Source organism: Tinamus guttatus, unplaced genomic scaffold, assembly GCF_059628265.1.
Source record: "Tinamus guttatus ecotype Peru unplaced genomic scaffold, ASM5962826v1 Tinamus_guttatus_pri_ptg000389l, whole genome shotgun sequence".
Lineage (NCBI taxonomy): Eukaryota > Metazoa > Chordata > Aves > Tinamiformes > Tinamidae > Tinamus > Tinamus guttatus.
The window spans coordinates 7964754-7987457 of NW_028288923.1; the positions used below are offsets into that span (position 1 = coordinate 7964754).

Below are 22704 nucleotides of genomic sequence, written 5' to 3' on the forward strand. Positions count from 1 at the left end.
CACCCATAGGCCTATGAAATAGTTTTCCATTTGTAGTGATGCTTCTCTTCAAAAAGCCTCTGGGGGAAAAAAGCAATCACATGGTGTAACTAAACAGATGTAAACAGGGCTAAAATGGCATGTTTACACAGCAGGGAAGATTAAATAACATATTAACAAATTTAAAGAGTGTCCCTTCATTCTTTTTTGTGATAAATTTATCATTACACCAAAAGAACAAAACAAATTTCCTCAATTCATTTCAAGAAGCAATTCTTAGCCTTAGAAAGCTGAACAGTCCTCTTTCCTCCATTAATCACCATACATAAATTCAGAGTGACTCTTTTTTTCTATAAACCAAGATGGTTTATGCAGTAAGGCTTTTAAAACAAGCTGAAAACACTGGTCTTACAATCCTGAAGCCACAAACGGAAAAATGAAACATGTTTGCCAACTCTTCTGCCACATATGATTATGAAAAATTTTAGGTCTCTCTTCACCCACTCCTATTTTTCTTTAGGGGTTTATGTTTAAAGCACCAACCTGTTCAGCAGCCTGGGCTTCTCCATAAGTCTCCAAGAAATTCCCTTGGATCACTGAACCTATGATAGTCAAACCTTTGCCAGCTTTCAGCTGGGATGCAAATGTCAACAGTCTAGGGTATTTTACATGTAAATCTTCATCAAGCTTCAGAAGCACCAGTAGCTGAGGTCTACAGAAAGTAAAATGGGAACATAATCTTTAAACAAAATTTTTTAAAGCATTAATAAACTGTTGTTATGCCAGTTGTGCTTAAATACGAACACCAGCAACAAAGCAGTATGGCCTTTCTGTAACTCACACATTAAATGGGTTCTAATTAATACTAACTTTACTCCTCTTGTCTCAAGGCAGATTTGAAACAGCAAGGGAGTTCTTCTGCTGTAGCATCTGGCAGTAATAATGCCTTTTCATGCACTTAGGCTAAGAGGCTTGCATTAGAGTCTTATTTATGTGCTTCATTTCCAAGGCTCAGTTAGGTGTAACTAGGGCACACACGGTGTTCGTGCAATAAGCTGCCCCCCTACATCTTTATGGACATTTGTACCAAACACTAGGAAAAATACGAATATTTTATTTAAACATACAGATCCCACCTGCCTTCTGTCCCTTCAAGTACCACTACAAATCAGTTAGGTATTTTCTCTCTTATCTTATGAATAAGCAAATAAAAAAATATAGAGAATTCATTTAAGGCAGACTTTTAGTATTCCTTTTCAGAGCCTAATAGAGCAGCTTAGCCCTCTTATAATAAAGTCCTTAATAAAGAGCCCTTAATAAAGAAGAGGGCTTTTTGTCCAAATAATCTGTCTTCAAGGCACAAGGTGAGAGGGAGAAATGTTGGCTACTGTTCCTGTTCTTAAAGCTAGAATGATAGCAGGGACTTCTTCACACACCCCAGGCAAGTTGCAGAGCTCTCTGAGCCTCTGTATCCACAGCTCTCCATAGCTTCCTCTGATTAAAGACCCAAAGCGTAAGAAAGTTCTGCCCATATACAGGGCCCACACACTAGGGCCAGGCTGGCATCAGGACAGCTTGTACAGGCTTGTTGTATTATATTCCGGGTATTTTAATTCATTCACACAGACCAAAAAAATCCCCTTTATGGTTGAGCTCCTTAGAGCCGAGCAGACTGCTCCCACGTTACCTCCAGTTCTTGGTGTGCGGGGGGCCCTCCTCCAGGCGCAGCAGCGCGTACCTCGCGGCGCTGAGCGAGAGGCCCCGGATGCCATCACCCCACTCCTTCTCCGCACTGTGGAGGACACACAGTTCAGCCAACACACAGCTGCATTTCACTGCACGCTTACAGTATGCTAGGGAAATCATTACTTTATAATTAACAACATGAAACACATCGTTGATCAGATGTATACGTGTGCGTGGCGTGAATGTATAAGCATACATCACCCCAAGAGCAACTGCAAGTATCTGGTGTATGACACCACCATCTTTCTGTGTTTCATTTGTAAACAACACTCCACTACAGATGAGGTTTCGCAAGCCTAAACCAACACCACGCCTTTTCATACATGATTTAATAAGTTATACAGCCACCCGCCCAGACTAACCCCATAAGATATTATCTATTTTAGGCAGTATAAGCAAGGATTCAGCTTCATGTTTGCTGTTTGGTGGTGTTTGGTTGTTTTTGCCTTCCCAATGACTGTCCTTTTTGAAGGACAAACCTTTGCACCAGATAAACTGGATTAAAAGGTGGCTGCCTTCAGGTGATCTGCAGCTACAGTGCACAATACACAGCAGAAACACACTCCCCAGGTATAGTTGTTTTCTTGTGATGCAGGAATTTAACAGACCACTTCACATTTCAGGCTTCTGACGTCTGCATGGACAAAACAAAATAATGAAGGAAAAAAGCCACTAACAAGGGCAAGTCTCTCCAATTCATGTCTCCAGACACTGCCCGTTTCCTCTCCAAACATGAAAGCTAGAGACAAGTTATAAAAAAATAGATCCAGTCTCCATCCTGTCCTCTTCTATGTGCTAAATACCTACCCTTGATATTCAATGTACTTGTATATCATGCCCGCAATAAGCATGGCTACCAGAGCATAGTACCACGAGGAAATGAACATCAACGCCAGGCAAATACTCATGCCCAAAAATGACAGGGCCCTGAAACAAGAAAAACAGAGGTATTAGTGAGTAACAGAGGAGAAAAAGCAAAGAACAAGTCAATTATTCCTTGCTTTTTTTTCAATGGAAGTCAAGCTTCCAGCGCACAACCCTGCCCCACAGTTCTAATATGCTGCTGTGGCAGGGAAGCTCTCATCCCATTAAGCATCTGGGTTCTGGTTGGTGATCACTATTACCATTGTAGCCCCCATGTCTAGGGCAAACATTCAAAACACAGAGCATGCCCCTAACCCCCCTGGATTCCTCGCGGGTTGCAGACGAGGCGCAGGCGCGGTGGCCGTGTGCTCACCAGTGATAGTACTTGAATCGGGGCCGCCAGTTTGGAGTTCTAAGAAGTGTTTGCACTGCACATGCTAGATTAACGAAGAGGTAACACATCAGGAAAAACCTAGAGATGAGGGAGAAGAGAAAAAACAACATTTAGCACATCCCTTTATTCACTTTTGGCACATACTGTAATCACATATGTGATTGTCAGCTAAAATTCATCTGCCTTGTCATGTGCCTACCCCCTAATTTTTATTAGCCCGAACTATCAGTGTAAAGTACTTAGAGAAGTATTTTAACTGGACCTAGATAGATCTCTCTGCAGCACTACCCTCATCTTTCACAATGATCTATGTTAAAAAAGAACATTTTCCAACAAAAATAATAATCCAGCCATAGCAAAAATGTATTTCTTCACAGTATACTCCAGAGCAGAAACAAGCTGATTTGTGTGCAAAGCCAGATGTCAGAGAAATAAAAGTGGAATTTGGTTCCAGAAATATGCTTTACTGGTTTAACATATGGTTCTGAAAAGCAATCAGATTAATAAAACTTAAAAGCATATCACATTTATTTTATAGCAACTGTCCTTCTTACATGGAGAGAATTGGAGCCACCATGTCCAGGGAAGCAATAAGGATTCCCAGCTCAGCAATTAACGCTGTTAACAGAAGAGCCCATGTTGGTTCACCATTTGCTTTGCCGTGTCCAAAAACCTGAACGAACAAAAGCATTTTCAACTTTACTCATTAAACATAAAATATGCTTGCCAAGTGTTTCATGAGGTTAGAATAATAACAATAAAATTATGTTCAAAAAACAGCAGTAATTTACCTACATACTTTTTTTCTCTAGGCAAGGAGCTAAATAATTCTAATGGCTTTCTCTGCTTCACTGAATTAGATGTTAGATTTCTTCATAAAATTACCACATATGTCTATTCTTTAAAAATACTCCTAGTTTTTAACAAAAGAAAACACAGCGTTAAAATAAATATATATAAATATATATTCATCTTCACTTAAATGTTATGCGAACTGGGAAAAATGAATCTAATTTCTAAGAATAGAAAGATAAATAGCTGATGAGTTACTGTGTACAGAAGGGCACTCTGGCACATGTACAGACCCAGAGGAAAGGGATGATGTTGTCCTTGGCTATGGCCTGCAGCAGCCGCGGGGCCCCGGTGAGGCTCTGCAAACCTGCCCCGCAAGTGGAGAAGAAGGAGCCTATGACGATGACCCAGGGCGAGGGCCAGGACAGGGTGCCCACCACCAAGTTCTTGTTCACTGCGTCTCCGTACCTGTGGGAAGGACAGCAACATGTTTGTGTCAGACAGTCCTGCAGAAGACTGGGGGATTTTGCTTTTCTTTCCCCCTCCCACCTACCCAAATAGAGATTATTCACAAACGCTTCCCTGCTTGTCCACTGAGAACATCAACATGAGGGGACATTAGAGAAAAAGCACTTATAAAATCTAGTGCTAGACAGGCTGTTATTAGAGTCACAGACTGAAGTGTTTGAGAACTAATAATCTGAGGACAGAGAAACCCAAATACCAATTTGATGCCGATATGGATCTCTTGTTGGGTTTATCCTTTGATTTGCATGGAAAGGATTACAAGTGTTGAGGAAATAAATCCTCCCAACACAGACAGACCGATGTGCAGGATATCCACCAAACCTTTGAGATTTTTTTTTTTTGGACAAAGGTCAGCGAATATACATTATACTGGCCCTTGGCTTTGGTACCATGGTCAACACATTTGGAAAAAGAGAAAAGAAAAAGACAAGAAAGGCAGCCTAACGCAAGCTAACTTTCCACAGGTTGAAACTACTGAATCTATTTAAACTATTTGGCAGAATATCATTCATATCATTGACACTTTATAGACACACACACACACACACAAAAAATACACAGTCATAGTTTCTCAGTTGGTGATGAATCCAGAAAGATTTGTTAAACTCACTTTGTAAAAAAAGATAAAGAAAGAAAAAAAGTTTCTAGATAGTAATTTTGCCAAAACCCTGTAATTAAGAAAAAAAAATAGCAGGAAAACTCAAGAGGATTTTTATCTGTTTCATCTGTATTATCTGTTTTGTCTATCAAAAAAAAAAAAAAGGTAACACATAGTTTATTTGGGGGGATCTTGTTTTGGAGATCTGATCTTTAAACAGAATATCCCTGGCAAAATAGGCAACAAGGTCAAGTAAGTTAAAAAATATATTTTAAGACACAGGATTTATAACTGGGCAGAAGCTACAAGATATTAAATCAAATACATGGAGATTCCCAAAACATTCTTTCCAAAAGACACCCACTACTAAAAGCCAAAGGGAAAAGAAAAAAAAAGAAAAGAAAGAAAAGAAAAGAAAAGAAGAAAAATAAGCGCAGAAGAACATACCCTCCCTGCAAAAGGAAAGGAACATGATAAAGAGTAAAACTTAATAGTTACTTACTTATCTCTTAGGACTACACCTTCTATACAAGCTCCAAACAATAATACACAACTGAAGTCTTGAGTACAGAATGTGTTAAGGAAGTAGGAATTATTTAAATTGGACAGATGTAAATGACTACAGAAAATTCTGCAAAAAGTTCACTGCCTGCCTTTGCCATATAACATTTGCACAGCAGCATCTCTATAAATACTTGATAAAGTCGCCGAGTAAATTAAAAGCTCAGTGCTCATGCTTACCTTTTAAACAGGACAGGATGCTATTTTTTAAAAACTCATTTTAAGAAGTAGGATACAAGAACTAGCATTCAAGGAAATAATATTACATGTAAACACTGATTTTATCTGTTACTAAAATAAAACAAAAAAATATATTGAAATATCTGTCCCCTTCTCTATATCTGAAGATGTTTTGGATGGAGAGCAAACCATCAGCATACACTTTCTCATTGCCTGGTCTCCGATGTACCCGGGATCATCCGTAGGTCTTGGAATACTGGTTTGGTTATGAAGCTGCACTGCTTCCACTTTGGGCAATACAAAATATTTCAGATCTTTTAGTCTGTCATTCCTTTTTGGCCTTGTTTTAACCTTATGATTTCAGGATGCATCAATCCTAAACTCTTCCCTCTCGTTCTAAAATGTAATAGTAAAATACAAAGAGTAATAAAAGGGGCAATAATCGATGGCTTCTAAAAATTATGGCGTGAGCTTTCCACTGGGTGGCGTGTTAATATCTGGGTATAAATTTATCCACCACGAAAAAAACATAATCTTAAATTGTTAGCAACAGTAGAGCTGGGAATGATGTCTAAAACTGTTTTGATATCTGCAACATTCATAGGAAACACAGAATATTTGGTACAGAGCCAGTTTCAGAAGTAGCATCTGTAAAGAGTCCTGCTCCTAAGAAGCTGGGCCAAGCAACCTGAGAATCTGAGTTATGGGTTCTTGCCTTCACTCATTACTGCCCCCTCCCCCCTTCTTTTTTAAACTCTGACCTCAATAAATTGTCATTTAGGGCATCAAGGGCTCAGTGAAGCCCAAAGACCAAAGCAGGAGAGATGAGAGACAAAGTGCAGTGTTTCCTGAGCAAAGCTCCCATGGACTCCAGCCCTCAGGAGCTGGATCACACGTGAAACTTAACAACTCCACATGGGACAGGGGTTGTTGCTGCCAGCACACACTTGGCACCTACAAACCAGGGGTCAGTAACACCCCTCAGTCTCCAGACTCAGTGCTCCAGCCTCAGGACAAACAGGCTGGGAGCACCTAGCGAACATCCAGATATACTAAATTAGTCCAACTCTGCTTTCTCTTACTTTAAAATGTTCAAGACAGCATATGCTCCTTGGTGGCATTCAACTAAAAGACCTATTTGTTTAAGAAACTGAAATTTATGATCTCTGAATTTCAGACATTCCTTCATCTTAATGGTCTACTACATAAAAGCTAACACACACACACACACACACAACCTACTTGTACTCAACCACTCTGAGAAGCCACAGAGCACTGTATAGGAAAGAAAAAAAAAACACTGAATGCAAAAGAACAAAACAAGGGATGGAAAACAACAAGATAAATCAGATGCTTTCAGCTCAATGACTGTCTCTGTTTTCATGGACTGCTTGCATTCACCCTGACAATTTCGTGAACTGAAAGCAGTTGCATGAATCAACCGCAGAGCGGCTCGGTGGAGACGCAACGTGCTCAACCCCTGCTGATTTTAAAAGGATACAGACTAGTGAGGTGGTGACAATGGCAAGAATTGTTCCAACGGGAATGGATTTCTGTGCATCTTTGAGATCCCCTGATCTGTTTGAACCAGCCATGATGCCTGAAAATGCATTTTGGACATGAGGAGGGGAGAGAGCCCAGAGACCAAGTGCCCCCTTCTCCCAATGTTCTCACCGGTCACAGAAGGGAAGAAGATGCCAACCAGCACCATGAATGAAGTAGCTATATCTGAAAGCACATACAAATGAAGATTGTTCTTCTGACTTGCTGCTTCAACAGACGGGTGATGTGCTTTCTCCAGGATCTCTCCTTTCTCCAAATAATTGCTCCATAAGTTGTCTTGAGGTTATTAAAACACCACAGAAAAGAAAAGCATGTTTCAGTTCAAAGCTGTTCTCATAATGGGTCTAGGACTAAAGACTACAAATGCAATTCATGCAATTCAGCGATCAATACAAACGAGACATAAAAGTTACATGAAAGAAAATTTAAAAAAAAATGTTTTTAAGAGAATCTGTAACAAAAAGAGTGAACTTGTATGAAAAGCCCACAGAAATTAAAGCACATTTACATTTTATGCCTCAGTATTACCTCCAGCAGTATTAACGATTAATATTCTTTCAATTCCACACTTATTTTAGCTCCAAGAAATACACTAAGATTTCTAATGAACCACTATATCTATATATAGTGATTTGGAGAACCCAAAGTAGTTTTTGACCAGGTTTGTGGATTAAAACTAATTTGTTTTTAGACAGTCAAAAAATTGGAGAATTCTACTGTTGACATACGAATGTATTCTTTGAAATTTCACAAGCAAATGCTGAGCCCATTTTAGGAGCTAGATTAGAAGGGTGCTGTGAAAATGGGAACTCTGAACACCTAGCAGCTGTACACAGAACCGACAAGGAGCACATCTAGGTGTGTCTATACTCAGGAACACACAAAGGAGACATTTTTATACCTATGCTGTTATCCTGCAGGACATAAGTCTAAGACTCTCTAGTTTAAATGTGTTAATGGAACTTTGAAAAATGTTATCAACTATATCACACAAGTATTGCTCAATTATAATTAATTTTCTACTGAAATTACAACATATACAGGGTGAATTTGGTCAATTTTATAACACACGTGTACTGTATCAGGAGATAAATGCCATCTGCTCTTTTAAGGATTATAACACTTGCTTTTCTTCACTGAAGAGAGTTTAGTCATCATTTAGTCAATCATTTAGTCCCTCTTTATCAATCAGCATGGTACAGCGCAACTCATTTCAACTAATCTGCATGTCTCCTCTCTTAAGGTAGGAAAATTTTCTACCACACCTTTTAAAATGCCACTAGCTGCTCCTGGAATCCCCGCTATCTCCGTCACATTGTTGAGCAGGAAATACTCATCACAGTTCTCAGTGGTTAAGTTTGTATTGTGGCAGAAGAGCTCCCAAAGTTTAGAGCCCACAGTAATGTTATCCTTAACGATGGTTTTGGCACAAACATCAAACTGATCTCTTGACAAAGTCCTGTTGCCCAGCATGCAAATCCTGGAAGGGAAATAAAGAGCACCCAAAGACTTACTATTATTATCTGGCACCTGGAAAGGAAATTCTCCCTTCCCCATCATCCTCCCTTCATATCATCTCAGCCTGCCCCAACATTTCTCAGCTTCAAGCAGGTGCTAGCAAGAGAACAAGGACTATAACTCTTTCCTCTAACACTCAGAGGTATAAAAGTCACTTCTCCAACCATTTGGGGAGAGGTATAAAATAGCAAAATCAGTACAGTTTAACGAGTATCAGTGAAAAAATAACTTCAAACAACGAAAGGGAGAGATCTGCTACATTTTTGTTCTCGTATAAACAGAACTATTAGAACAGAGGAAAATCAAATATTATTAACATCCTAATAACTAAAAAGTGTTTAAAGTCTCTTTCAGTATATTTAGAATAGTGCTACCTCAGCTCCGGAATAGCGGCAGTTAAACCTGACTTTCTCCCTTCAGAATTAGAAGCAACCAAAACAAACCAGAAGACAGAGTGCATCATTGCTAAGTCTGTCTGTAGCTTTATAATCAGGTAAAATCCCACACTGCCTGTTGAGCATCATCAAAGCAATCACAAATACCGCTGGGTTATGGTTCCCCAAAATGCTGAGACACAAAATAACTGCTCACTATCACTAAGGGATTCATTCACCCTCTCCATCCTGAATCCTCTCCATTCCTCCGTGCCAGCCCTGGCACTTGGAGCCAGATATAACTTAAAGAATCAGAAAAGTCCTCCAGAAAAAAAAAAAGTGGTACAGGTCTCATTAAGCATTAAAGCTCAGAAAATGGAAGGAACAGGACTCTTCTTACGGGATTCAGACCTGTAAACTGTAACTTCAGACTAGCCTTCTCCTCCAGAATTAAAGATAAGTACTATATCTGCTTTCTGCAGGAGAAGAAAAAGGAATACAGCCTGAAGAAAGATAGGGAGAAACATTCAGAAAATAACCTAGGAGACGGCAAGGGAGGAACAGTTTCACTGCTGTAAATCTGCTACTGCTGTAATTGTTGGACCCTAATTATCAAAGTAAGCACTTGAGGTGATGACTGCTCAGTTACTGCTACAGTGTTCTGAGCTGCGAGTAACCACACAAGCTCAGCCAGCCCATTTCTACCCATCTCCCATCAGCAAATGCACATTCCCCCACGATGAAAAATTACTCACGGAAATTCAGGTGGATCAAAGATGGATTTGATAGCTCCAGCATAAATGGACAGTATGGATATTACTACACAGGCCAAGAAGAGGGAAGCAAATTTGTTAACATATTTGACGCCTACAAAGACCACGACTGCCATTAGGAGGAGGAACACAGTTCCATACACCCTCATATTGTTTAGCATTGCACTGGATGCATCATGGGCACCGGAGGAATGAAAAATTGCTGCTTGTGGCACAATATATGTCTGAAACAAGAAGAAAACAAGCTGAAGGAATACAACAACACAACTCTGTCAACATTACTGTAATCTTTACCTATACCAAACATGTAAACCACTTCCCAATATGCAAAATGCCCTTTTCCAGGAATAGGAAAAAAAGTCTGGGATAAAAGAATCGCGTAACAGTGAGGGTCGGAAGGGAACTCTGGAGGTATCTGGTCCAACCCCAAGGGGCCATTCAATTTCAATGGCACAGCTGAGCTGACTTTATCACTATTGAGCATGTTTCTTTGATCAAGTCATGCTTCTGTACAGGTTTTCAAGCAAGCTTTCATTCTGGATAGCCACAGGGTGTGCAACTTGTAAACAGCAGCACTTGTGATGCAAAAATTGGGAACCAAGAATGTATAAATGTGGTATCTACGTTTTTTTCCCTCATATTCATATATGTATTCAAACCAGCAGTACTTTTCACATATCAATCCTCTTAAAAGCGGTACTAGCACAGTACTACTCACCAATAAAATCTCAATGGCACCGAGGATATACATCGCTCCTGCAAATGTTGTTCCCAAATAAAAACAGAGCCCTACAGCTCCACCAAACTCTGGGCCTAATGACCTGGATATCATGAAATAGGAGCCACCAGCTACAAAAAAAGGAGAGTGGAAGTAAAATAGTCATTTCTTAACTGTCACAGATGTTAAAATACTCATAGGAAGTATACAACAAAATTATACATTGCGCATGTGCTTTTTTAGGGCATCGGTTAAAATAACTTTGTTAGCAGAGTAGTAACTAAAAGCCAAATAAATCTTTAGCCTAACTGATATAAACCACAGATATAAGATAGGAATTCAGGCTTTGTATCCTGGCTTAAGCAAATTTCCAAGGAAAAAAGACATGTTAATAGCTTAAAGCAACTATTTTTTCCACAAATGATAAATTGGTTAATTACATTTACCTGGAACAACACCATTCGTTGCAATAGCACTCATTGATATGGTTGTCAGCATAGTCTGGGGTAAACAAGGAAAAGGAAGTTATTGTGTCAACAAATTTTCTTTAAATGCAACCTATTTCTTGTTAGGGCAAAACTGCCAGTATTGCTACTTATTCTGCCCTGACAGGTCAATTTCTGGAAAGAAAATAACGGGAATGTAATCATTAAGCTGCGGAAACTTTTGCCTGAGAGATGATTGCTGCTCTATCAGCTCAAATAATAGGTCTCTGCAGAGACAGCGGGATACAGAGCGCAGGCATCACTTTGTGCAGAGCTGAAACTCCAGCAAAAGGCATCCCAGCAGGCAGTGATGACTGGGACCAAACCCCCAAAACAGCGTTTTGATGAGCATACCATTTTTAAGACTATAGTTTACCAGTTTCAAATTACTACCATTAAAAACAAAACAAAACAACAACAAATAAAGCTTATGCTTATAGGCATAGCAGAAGCATTTGGCATAAATCTGAGTTTTTGTTATAAGCGCACGTAAAGAGCAGCCTCTCCCAGTTTCTTGATAGCCCCACAAAGGTTACAACCCAGGCATGTTTTGACCATGTACTCACACAACAGCAGCATAATAAGACAATCAGGAAGGACTGCAGAACTCCTGCCATTCCCACCATCCAGGTCAGCCGAAGGAAGAGAATAACCCCAAAAATATTCTGCATGCATGGTAAATACACCCCCATCAGGGTGCCCATGCTGGGTGACTGGAAAAAAAAATACAGCAGCATTAACTGGATTTATTCAAAACAGTAACCTAGAATTCTCCCTTGCTCAAAAAGTTGTTGTCAGATCCCAAATGTCGATATGAGGGCACTGCAGTAAGGCTTTCATGGGGAGGAATGCAGCAGCCTTCCCTGTATTGGCACACTCAGCAATAGCAGCAATTCAGAGTGACAAATTTACCTGGTTTCCTGCCAAGTATTTCACAGCATCTCTTGTCTGAGGTTTTCTTTTGCATTTAAAATTATATAGAAGGCTGAAACACAGGGGGAAAACAGGCAGACCGTGTGTTTTTTTCAAAGGCTCATTCCTTTTCACACCTCTTTCCATAAAGAGGTGTGACTAACACACGTTGCAGGCAGACAGCATTCAAGGAAGCCCCTCATTTGAGCAGCAAGGTCATTTAAGGCAGGGGGGAGGTAACAAGACTTACACTAAGATTCAATTCCAGATAGCATTAGCTAAAAGCAAAATTAAAGAGGCAACACACAATATTAGACTAATTAGTCATCAAATCAAAAGCAGTGATATTTTAAGACAAGCCTATTACTCTTAAACTGATGAAATGGCTGATAAAATATGGTTCTCGCCTTGTCTTCACTAAGGATAACGACAGAGGAGCCAAGGGAAGCTTTTCTGCACAAGGATTCATCATAGCTTAGTTCTTGCTTATCTTTTGCTCTCCTCTGCAACTCTGCTCTGGGGTTCATCTGCTCCTCTTCCTCTCTCTCAAGCAGCTCTTGGGTGCACTAAGTTACCAGCTGACTTTGGCCACGGAGGAAGGGAAATTGTGCATTAATTGTGTAGTTAGGAGACTACTGCAGGGCACAGTGGCCTAGGAGAGGCCCAAGCGTCTGCTAGTGGACACAACCCAAGCCACAGTATTGCTAAGGGCACCGCAGGCATTAAAGTTTGCTCTGCATTTTCTTACCCTGTGGAATAAAAAATACTGCCAATAAAGAAATGATGCAGCAATACTGCTTGTGCCAGCTTGTTCACAGAAATATTTAATACCAGCGATTTGCAACAACTTGACCAGCATCTTGTAAGCATCTTGTAATTAGCAGATTCCAGTAAGCGATGCTAACCCAGTGCTCTAGGCTCAAAAGAGCAGAATCTGAAATAAAGGAGGTTCAATGTCCAGTCTCACCAGCCACGGAGTGGAAAAAAAATTAAACATTCCATGCTGCACGAAGGAAATAAAAACACAAAGATCAACATTGCTGTAGATCAACTGACAAGGGACAGAAAATCTCTACAACAGCCTCAATTTTAATGATGCAGATCATGTTTCCGCATGTGTGGCACTTGCTTTGATCAGCTGCAGCCGCATAATTGATACAAATATTGATTGGAGTCTGAAGGACACACTTTCCTTTGTGCCAGTGCGATGGGTTATCAAAGCACTTGGCTGCAGGGCGCAGGGAAATGGATTGGTAGTGACAGCTCATGGGCTGGGCTGCAGCCCGAGGACAGACTGCAACACAGACATCAAGTGCCTTATTAAAGATACACAAACTAAAACAGTTAATCTAATTTCCATCATGAGGTGGGGATATTATTATAGCACCGTGACTATTACTTGCTGTAATAGAAGACAGTATTTGCAAAACATAGAAAGCAATCTAAATCCCTGCCCTATACAGAGTAGGATTAATTTTATCTGATGCATATCTAACACAGCATGCTATTAGCAAAAATATTTAATAGGAATGTTGAAAAAGGGCAATATACACTTATACTGAGCTGTTTTGCACTGGAATTTTCTTGATCTTTATTTTAACGTTCCACAGACCTTGCAGAAGTTATTTTAAGAGACAGGGAGAGGAATAGTCATATAATGTTTTTTCTAAAGCTTGCAAAAGTTTCCAAGTCTCTTTTGGCCTTGTGAATTTAAAACCACATGTAAGAAATGACAATCTCTACCAGCTAAAATAGATCATTCTTTACTAAGTAAACCCTAAAATTTGGGAAATCTCATTTCCCGCCCCCACCCCCACTCCCATCACTGCCCCTCACATATTTGAGCACTTCATATACACACAACCGCCTCTTTTTTTTTTTTTTTGTAAATAAATACCATCTTTTTAAGATCTAGGTCTTACAGGGGAATTCACCAGAATACCTGTGTTCCCTCCTCGGATCTAGGATTGCACATTCACTCACTGCAAGGATTGTTCTCTACCATTAATTTTGGATATCAAGTCTAGAGTCAGCTCACCCTTTCTTACTCCAATTCTTGGCTAAAAAATGCCAGGTTAAGGAACTGGGCAGCTTACTTTTTGCTACACTACCTGGGTATATTTGCTGAGTGTACCTGGTATCGCACTCAACAATGAGTCTGGCAGCAGTGTTGGCAATTAAAACCAGAATGTGACATTGTGTAAGGGACAGACCCTCACCTTGTCACTAGTTATTACAAGGTTGCCTTGCCCCAGATGGCCAAACCACCTAAATGCAGATTCTTCAGGGTAGAATTCAGTTGCCTACGTGCCTAATAGCAGAGGGACATTTTAGCAGCACCAGGGTGACCCATCTGAGCCCCGTCACCAAGCCAGACGAGTGCCGTCTCCTGCAGATCCCGTGTCATTTCTACCAGGCTTGCAGAGATGTCTCAAATACTATTGGGCATCCAAAACCACACTAGGAAAAATATTTATTTATTATCTTTTATTTATTTATTTATTATCTTTTTATTTTTTAATTCACAGCTAAAAGCCTAATCTGCTTATCTAAATTCCAAGTCTATGCAAGTGCACCTGAGCCAGCAGTGCTTAATCACTACTTCGGCCCCACTTTTTTGACAGAATCAGATCATTCACCATTGACCAATTTCTTTGGCATTTCTCTAGCTCTCCAGAATCACATACACAATCCCCCATTCGTTAGCTGGTCAGAGACACTACTTACTTTTGATACTTTCTTCTTTGAACCTTCAGAGCTTTCTGCTTCTTCATGTTCCTTAACACCTTGAGTAAGATTCGTGTAGTTGACCAGCTTGCCAAGCAGAGATGACACTTTGGGTCGTATATCCAGTTCTTCCTGTGAAGACAGACACCTAGTCAGCCTGTGGAAGTTACAGTGGCCAGGGGCATGAATTCCTTGATGTGACTCATGGCCATGGCTAGGAAGCACACAAGAAAAAACAGCGCTGGAAGAAGCGTTTTGTTGGGCCTGCACCTCTGATCAGAAGATGACAGCAAGCCTGGGAGCGCTCTTCTCCTGTGCGTGTGCAGGCCTTACAAGACCAATCTTTACTTTCTTCCCATGCAAACTCTGCTTCTGAAGGTAATTTCAGAGACAAATCTATGGCTTCCTCTTGCAAATAAGTATAAAAAAATAGGGAGAGAAAGAGCTAATCTGCAAAGGAGTAAAATCAGGACAAACTCTCCCTTCTCTATGAAATTAAAATGTCTCAAAAGTCAAAGTGGACAGTAATAATACCTGGCAAAAACAACCAACTACGCAGGGAATTAAAACTGATTAAGAAGGATTTCACTGTCTGGAGTTTGAGTATATATCTCCATATATCATTAACAACTGTTTCTGGGAGGACCAGTAGGATTATGTGCCATTGTACAAAATGCAGAAGTGACCCCAAATGCACGAGCTGGGGAACAGCAGTAGTGGGCAGCTGTTGTTAAACAAGAACAAGGTCAGCACAAACTGCTGCTGTCATTCCAGAAAATCCCTTGGCCTAGAGGCATTTACACGTTGCTCCTTCTCCCACTCTTTCCTCAGATCTCATGTATGAAACCTGCCATTCCCATGTTTAGAGCTCCGATTCTGATATATTCCCAAAAGGGAAGGAATGTGTGCTGCAGGCTGCTCCTTCTCCACTGCGCAGGGCTCTTGCTGCCTATGGAAAACGGCAGCCACTAGTGCCACAACGTGGCCAACTGGCCATTACCTGCAAGTGAGTTTACCCTGGTCCCAAATGTGTCACGTCTTGACAGGAAGAGACAGCAGAGCTGGCAACGTGCTGGGAGGTGACCCACCACCTGGACCTTTGCAATACTCCCTCTTGCACCGAAATGATACACACTGCACACTCCCACCTCCCACCTTTGAAGATCAAGGACATTCACATCAGAAGTCTGAAAAACAATCAGAAATTACCTCAAACAAGGCCAGATTTTTGTCATAGTAATCCCCTCCCTTGCCAGCCTCCAGATTGTTGAGGAAAGGACTGTTTTCTTTATGGTTGCCATGACCTGCAAAGAAAACAGAAGTAGGTTTCAATGAACGTAGGCAGACCAAAACCCCAAGAAAATCTTGACAAAGAAAGGAAAAAGGAGAACACTTGTTTATTCAATTGAAACTGGTTCTTTTCAGCATGTAAAGTTATGCGAGAGTATCAGTTTCAGAATGATAACACATTCAATCTCTGCTGCTACTGTCAGTATAGACCTATCACTATCTCTGTTCCTCCGTTTTCACCAAAATAAAACAGTAAGTCGCCTCAAACTACAATTTACAAGTAGGTCATAGCTGTGATGCTATCAGGGCCTTTATTCTCTCAAGTTGCCTCTTACAACTATTGCTTGTATGGAACTGTGGCAAGTCCAGAGACAGCTCTTCTGCACTCGGAAATCATTACTAGCTTTAAATGCAACTTTTGGGTAACCTTCCCAAAAGATAAGGTAGCTCTAGCAAGACCACGTAAATCAAAGGCTAGATTCTTTGAAGTTACAGCATTTATAAGTATTACCCAAAAAGTGGTTTTCTTTTACTACATTCGCTGTGTTCTTCTAGACATCAAAATATGCATCCTTACGATGCCTTTTCATTGAGACTTACCAGGTACAGTAGCAGTGCAAAGCACAATGAAAATTAAAAAGAAAGCACACAGAGGATAACATAGCAGATCAATAGAGCTTTTTACAGTTAAGCAGTAAGATTAAAAAATGTTTAAGGACACTGAAGTACAAAACGGTCTCTGCAAAAAAGAGAATAAATAGATGCCAGTGTTGGGGTCCCTGACCTGTAACTCCCGATAAAGTCAATGATGGACAAAACCCCTTTTCTTTGGCCTCGCAGCCCTCCCTGCTCGCTCAGCCCTAAGGAACTGAGCAGGTTTCCAAGAGCACCTCCTAAAATGAGCATCAATCCAAGGAACACTCTTATTTCTATTTACAGAAGAGGTATCTGTTACAGAGACTGAAAATGAAAGGAAAAGTTTGCTCAAAGGAAAATTCTGCAAGTTAAGGAAATACTGAACACAAAAGAAAATGCAAGTGATTGAAGAGCTGGATTTGGGGGCGTATATTTTCAAAGATTAATCAACATTATGCCAAATTATTTTTTACATCATTTAAGTGAAGTAGGTCTGCATTTTTAAAGCTGAATTAACATACAAAATGAACGTAATAGGGAAATAGCAGATGACTCCTCCACACACCCAGAACATCACGTACTGGGCTGCTACAAACATCATTGCTATAAACAAAAACCACACCAAAGCGCAGTGCTAGCCTTACTGATGGGAGGGGGGCATGTAAAGAAGCACTATTTACTGCAAACTGCTCATATTTGCTTTGAGCAAAACTGTTGGAAGAGACGGTCACAAACAATAACGGTGTTTTTAGGCTTCGGGCAATAAATGCTTAACAGACCAAAAGTATTTCTAGATATGCAGGAGCTGTGTTTGTCTTTTACACTTCTGGGAACTCGACCACGCTGCACAGAAGCACGACATTGCCAATAAGCAATTGCCCTAAACTTCCCCTGCCCAGAAAGTCCAAACAAAGTGGAACCATAGTGGGAGATCAGCAGGAGGTGTGCTGGGGCTCAGAGCACCTTCTCTGATTGTGAGGGCATGTTTTTATCTACAGAAAGAGAGAAGATGGCAGGGGAACATAGTTGGCTTTTCTCCACATCCCTAGCACTATCATCCTGAAAGCACTCAGCGACGATGAATTACTGTGCGCAATGCAAAACATGTATGAGCTTTCAAGCTACACAATTCTACCGATGCAGCAGCTTGGCACATTTAACCTTCTAACACTGCACGCTTTCAGCAGCGAGCAAAGAGGTTTATATTCAAGTTTGTTACCAGGATATCCTACTTCAGTTTCACCTATGTGTGAATCCTAGAGCTGCAGACAGGGTGTTTGAGTACTACAGTGCTAACTTAAATGCATCTAATTCCATGATAGCCAAAATCCCCTTCCCCACAGCTGCAGGTTGTCATCTACAGTCTTCAGACATGGCCAAAACCACAACAAGGCACCCATCATCTCTACTTGCACCTGTTTCCGATCTCACAAGTAAAATCTGTGCAAAAATGACTCCTTTTCCTCCACAAAACAAGAATCAAGAGCGTACCTTGACCCTTTTCCAAGGCAGAATACCATTTACTGTAGCACAGAATCCAATAGGACCTGAAATAAAATTAGTCTAGCACAGTCCTCCTGACAATGAGCAAGACAAATCAGCCTTCAAAGGAGACTTACGTGCACGTGAAGAGCTGGTTCTCTCCATTAGTTTGGGAACAGAGTAGAGGTAAGCTAGAAAAGCTACCGAAGCACCTCTTGCTCCAGTTTCACTTGAGGACCATTCACACGAAATCTCAGTCAGGCATCGGCATGGCACATGCTTAGTTATCAAGTCTTCAGTCTTGCACAGTAACTATGTGATGGTAGTTTTCATGATGCAAGACTGTTTTGCAAGGAACATTTCTTAGAGAAAGCTATAGATTCTGCAACAGAGAATAATTCATTTGCCTTTGTCCCTAACTAGTCTTGATTTTTGAGGCAGAAAAACTATATTCCAAGTAGGTTATGTTTCCTCTTCACTTGTTTCACTGCTTCTCAGTCAGTATCTTTCAGATGCAAAATGCCTTAATTACTGAGCGCTGCCAGTTCCCTCCCAAAGCAAATATGTCCGTTTGTGGCCACCACTGCAACTACGCAGCTCACCCAGACATCTCCATCACCGTTTACAGAGCTTCCTAGAGCTCCCCCTACTCAGGTAGGTCTCCAAAATGAGATTTTTCACCCTGCGCATCACTTGCATTCTATAACAGAAAGATACAACCCTGCAACAAAATTGTACCAGAGAGTCTGCCGATTTTTTCCGTTCTTTTCCAAAAAGTTTGTATTTTATCTACATACATACACACACATATAGTATATATATAGAATTCACTACTGTTTTATTACTGGAACAGAATTAGGCTCGAGCCAGTTGCTAGAGCCCTCCACACAAGTTTTCTGTACTAGCTGCTGCATTTTCCTTAGCTAGCAAGTGATAAACCCAGAAATTTATAAAGGGGTACAGACAAAATATACGCATCGAAGTAACTCTAACACAATGAGCGATTAGGGACTACGAGATGAGCACAAAGACAGACAGCGAAGCTTCCCAGAGACAAGGGCTATTCCACAGGCTCAGAAAGGAGGAATCACCCACTGCAAGGAGCTGGCAGGTGGCCCAGGCTGCATGACTTAACCTGTCAGCGTTGTCTTCTCTGCTGTTTTCAATTTCTGAACTTCCTTAGAAAAAAACACCACTCCCCTGCTTCATCACACTCAGTTAAACAAGTAGCAATTGGTACATCTTAAAACACCTTCAGATCTTTCAATTTGGACATGACTAACCCCAAGACACTCACCTGGCTCTTACAGAGGCTCTGTCTCCCCGACAGGCCCAGGCAGGCTGGAGGCACAGATGGACACACTCCAACTAGCTGTAGTCGGGGCTGCACAGATAACGTGAGCACTGAAGAAGTGGCAATGCTAATCAAGCTGCGGTAAGATTCAATCGAGATCCAAACAACAAAAATTCCCAGGAGGGCTGTACTTGGATTACCCACCTGCATCCCCCACCCTCACTGGCCCAGATCTGTGCTAATTAACTGGAAATAAAGGCACATATATCGTGCTCCCATCATATCCTCCTCTGCAGTATCTCAAGGGAAACACGCCACAATTTCCCCTGTGTGAAGGGTCCAGAGCTGCCTCTCAGCTGAGCATCTGCAAAGAACACTAGGGCAAATCAAGAGCTCAACCGCAAAGCGGAGCTCAAAAAAGAAAGAAACCCAGTGCTTTGCTTGCATTCTTATGACTGCAAAAAATGCAGTGACTTCCTAGAAGAAACTCAGGGGAGAGCCCAGTACTCTTCCCTTCAACATAATTTAATTTTTGAAGTAGTAAAAGAACCAATAACTTTAATTACATTGTACACATACAAATTCCTTTTCACACATCACAGTGAAAACAGTTTTGTAGTGAAACAGACTGCCTAGCACCTAATACCACTTCATTCTGTCCTTCAGCCACTGCCTATTTTAGAGGCATCGCCAGTCACAAAGCCTGTAGTATCTACGGAGATACACTGAGATATTTCCATGCACAGAGAACATCTCAGACTTCTTTTAATTAAGAAAAAAAAAATCCATGGTTCATGTTTTCAATATTCCTCCTATAAATAAAACTTGATTTTTGGTAAGTTGCCAAAATCAACTTGATTTTTTGCTCAGGAGACATAATAAATGTGCTAGACTTACTGTCCCTCTGCTCATAAGACCTGGAAGTTAAAGCATGGATTGAAGAGAGATATTCTACAGAAGTAAAAGTTACAGAGCAATGGGATTGCTGCATACAGATCCAGTAGAAATATTTTACAGTTTTTTTTTCTTGCCTAAATAAATTTATTGGCCACTTATTGCCTTTTGTGAAGACATTTGTTAACAGGCCTGAAGTCCTAATTGTAAAAGTTGCCTGTGTCCATTTAATGACACTTTTTTTTTTTCTTTTAAATAAATTGTCTTAACATGGTTCTTCACAAATAATTTCCCAATATAATCAGTCTCCCAATACATAAATAAACTTTCTTTCCCCCAAAAAAACTGTGCTATGTTCAGGTGCCTTTTCTCATCTTCCAACAACAGTAAAGCTGCCTGAAGAACAACGTATCACTGAAGAGGCTAAAACCCTAAGCAACTTTCTTGCCTTTTTCCTAGTAGTTCAAGAATCCAACATCCCTGCTGGTGGTGGGATAACTAACAGAAAAGGGTTGGCTTCAGTGCATCCCACACCTTGGACTCACATCCATTTCACTGAACGAGAAAATACAGGGGAAGAAAGAATGAGCCATATATGCCAGGCTGACCCCACGTTTTATGAAAATAAGAGGACAGTGCTGTGCCAGATAACAACTTGCCCCGCAGCCAGGCGGGGAGAGGGGAGCAGAGCAGGACGAAGGGCAGAGTTGTGCTCTCTACCTGGGCTGCTCTGAGGCAGCCAAGAGCTGCTCTGTGCTCTGAACACAGGCTCGAGGGCCGGCGGTGACGCTGAGGACACCCAGCTCTCACGTGCCCCATGTGGACACACGCTTCCGTCAGCCACTGCAGCTCCAGGCCAAACCTATTGACTTCCACGGGTATTTTAGGAATATAATGTGCTCATTCACATTTTTAAGACTATAACATTATTTACTTCACTGCCCAACACCAATGCCATTAAAATTCTGTGTTAATGGACTTTACCAAGCAAGTAAAGGTGGACTGCTTATAATTCATTACACCACAGGTAACATATATGTATTTATAACCATAAACTGCTTTGGCATCTACTAAGCACTTACCAAGCATAGTTTTACAAAAAGAGTATGAAAGCATGCTATTCATTCCTCTGAAACAGCTCAGAATTGAAGTTGTTTGTTCTTTACAGGAAAGAAAAGGCGAAAACTGTCCCAGACAACAACCAATGCAGCAACTAGGCAGTACCAGAGCATGGAATGAAGGGTACAATTAAGGCACGGATCTTTTGCTTCCCTCTCCATAAAAAGTTATGAAGTCACAGAGTTTTACTGTAAAATCAGACTACAGGAAAGCTTTACCAAATGACTTGATCAATACCACCAAACCCAAAAGACTTAACAATTTAATAACTCTGTGTCTCAGAAAGTCCCAGGATTTTCCTCTTCACCTAAGACATATAGATGCCTTCAGAACACTTGAAACCTTAGCGGTTATTAATACCCACATGAAGCACTTGCCCTTTAGCAACATTTTTTTGCCAGTTCCAGTAATTTTGTTTACCATTACTCTTCCTTCTGCTCTTAGCACATGCTTTCATGAATGCCTCCTCTGTGAAGTTCTGAGGATCAGACAAGTTCAATAACACTGTGCTCCCCAGAGAATTTTTTCTGCTGCCTCCAACAAACTGGCTGCAGTGCTGAATGGGAGTCTCTCTCAGGAGGCAAAACAGTCTGTTCCAGCTAGGCAGACACTGATAGACTCCTGACACCATAATCCTTTCAAGAGCAATAAAGCACATGCGTATCAGGATCTTCCCAACAAGGCTACTTGTGAAATCCAAGCCCAGCCACCACCAAGGGACAGTGTGAGTTGCTTCCACACCTATTGGGAAGGGCTTGTGCACAAACCTGCCGCTTGCAAGCAGGAATCAGCTGCGTTTTCCACTCATTAATGGCCCATGACACGGACCCTCCGGGCACCCCAGCTTGGAAGGAAAAACAGGGATGCAGTTCTTTCCATCGTCAATAATTTCTACTACCATTACCTACTAATGGATGAATCATATGAAAAAAAAAATCACAAAAAGCACCAGTATGATGAAATGAAGGGTTATACAAGATAAAGAACTTAAGGATTTTAAGTAGGTCATAATTACCAGAACACTCTCCACTCTGCTCATTCATAACAAGGGGCTCCGGACAGCTCAAGCAACAGGCTGAGAGCACCTACTCTATACAGGCAGTGTGATTTGAAAAGCCAAGTAATTTTTGAGAAACTGGATTTAGGAACTCACAGTGCTTAAGAGCTTTCACAAAATTGCTCATCACTGTCAGCTAAAAAAACAGACTACAAAAACAACCTTTGTGTTTCACTGCAACCCTTCAGAGGTTCCCTCATGTGGAATGACTCAAAGTCAT

The 22704-nt window shown here is 40.9% G+C and overlaps 1 protein-coding gene across 5 annotated transcripts in view; it reads right to left on the minus strand.

The window, feature by feature from the left end:
• The window catches only part of SLC12A4 (solute carrier family 12 member 4), a 39969-nt gene that overhangs the window by 8631 nt on the left and 8634 nt on the right, over positions 1–22704 (minus strand). For all 5 annotated transcript variants that reach the window (XR_015913718.1, XR_015913717.1, XM_088530895.1 and 2 more), the window contains exons 2-17: positions 15922–16016; positions 14713–14844; positions 11640–11786; positions 11035–11089; positions 10589–10719; positions 9853–10094; positions 8471–8685; positions 7317–7481; positions 7144–7242; positions 5404–5461; positions 4069–4243; positions 3538–3656; positions 2963–3061; positions 2533–2652; positions 1667–1771; positions 523–691 (exon numbers count right to left, since the gene is read on the minus strand). Coding sequence is in view for 3 of the 5 variants with exons in the window: in XM_088530895.1 (XP_088387021.1) it covers positions 523–691; positions 1667–1771; positions 2533–2652; positions 2963–3061; positions 3538–3656; positions 4069–4243; positions 5404–5461; positions 7144–7242; positions 7317–7481; positions 8471–8685; positions 9853–10094; positions 10589–10719; positions 11035–11089; positions 11640–11786; positions 14713–14844; positions 15922–16016 (2126 nt within the window). In the remaining 2 variants the exon portion in view is untranslated. The remainder of the gene's footprint in view (positions 1–522; positions 692–1666; positions 1772–2532; positions 2653–2962; positions 3062–3537; positions 3657–4068; positions 4244–5403; positions 5462–7143; positions 7243–7316; positions 7482–8470; positions 8686–9852; positions 10095–10588; positions 10720–11034; positions 11090–11639; positions 11787–14712; positions 14845–15921; positions 16017–22704) is intronic.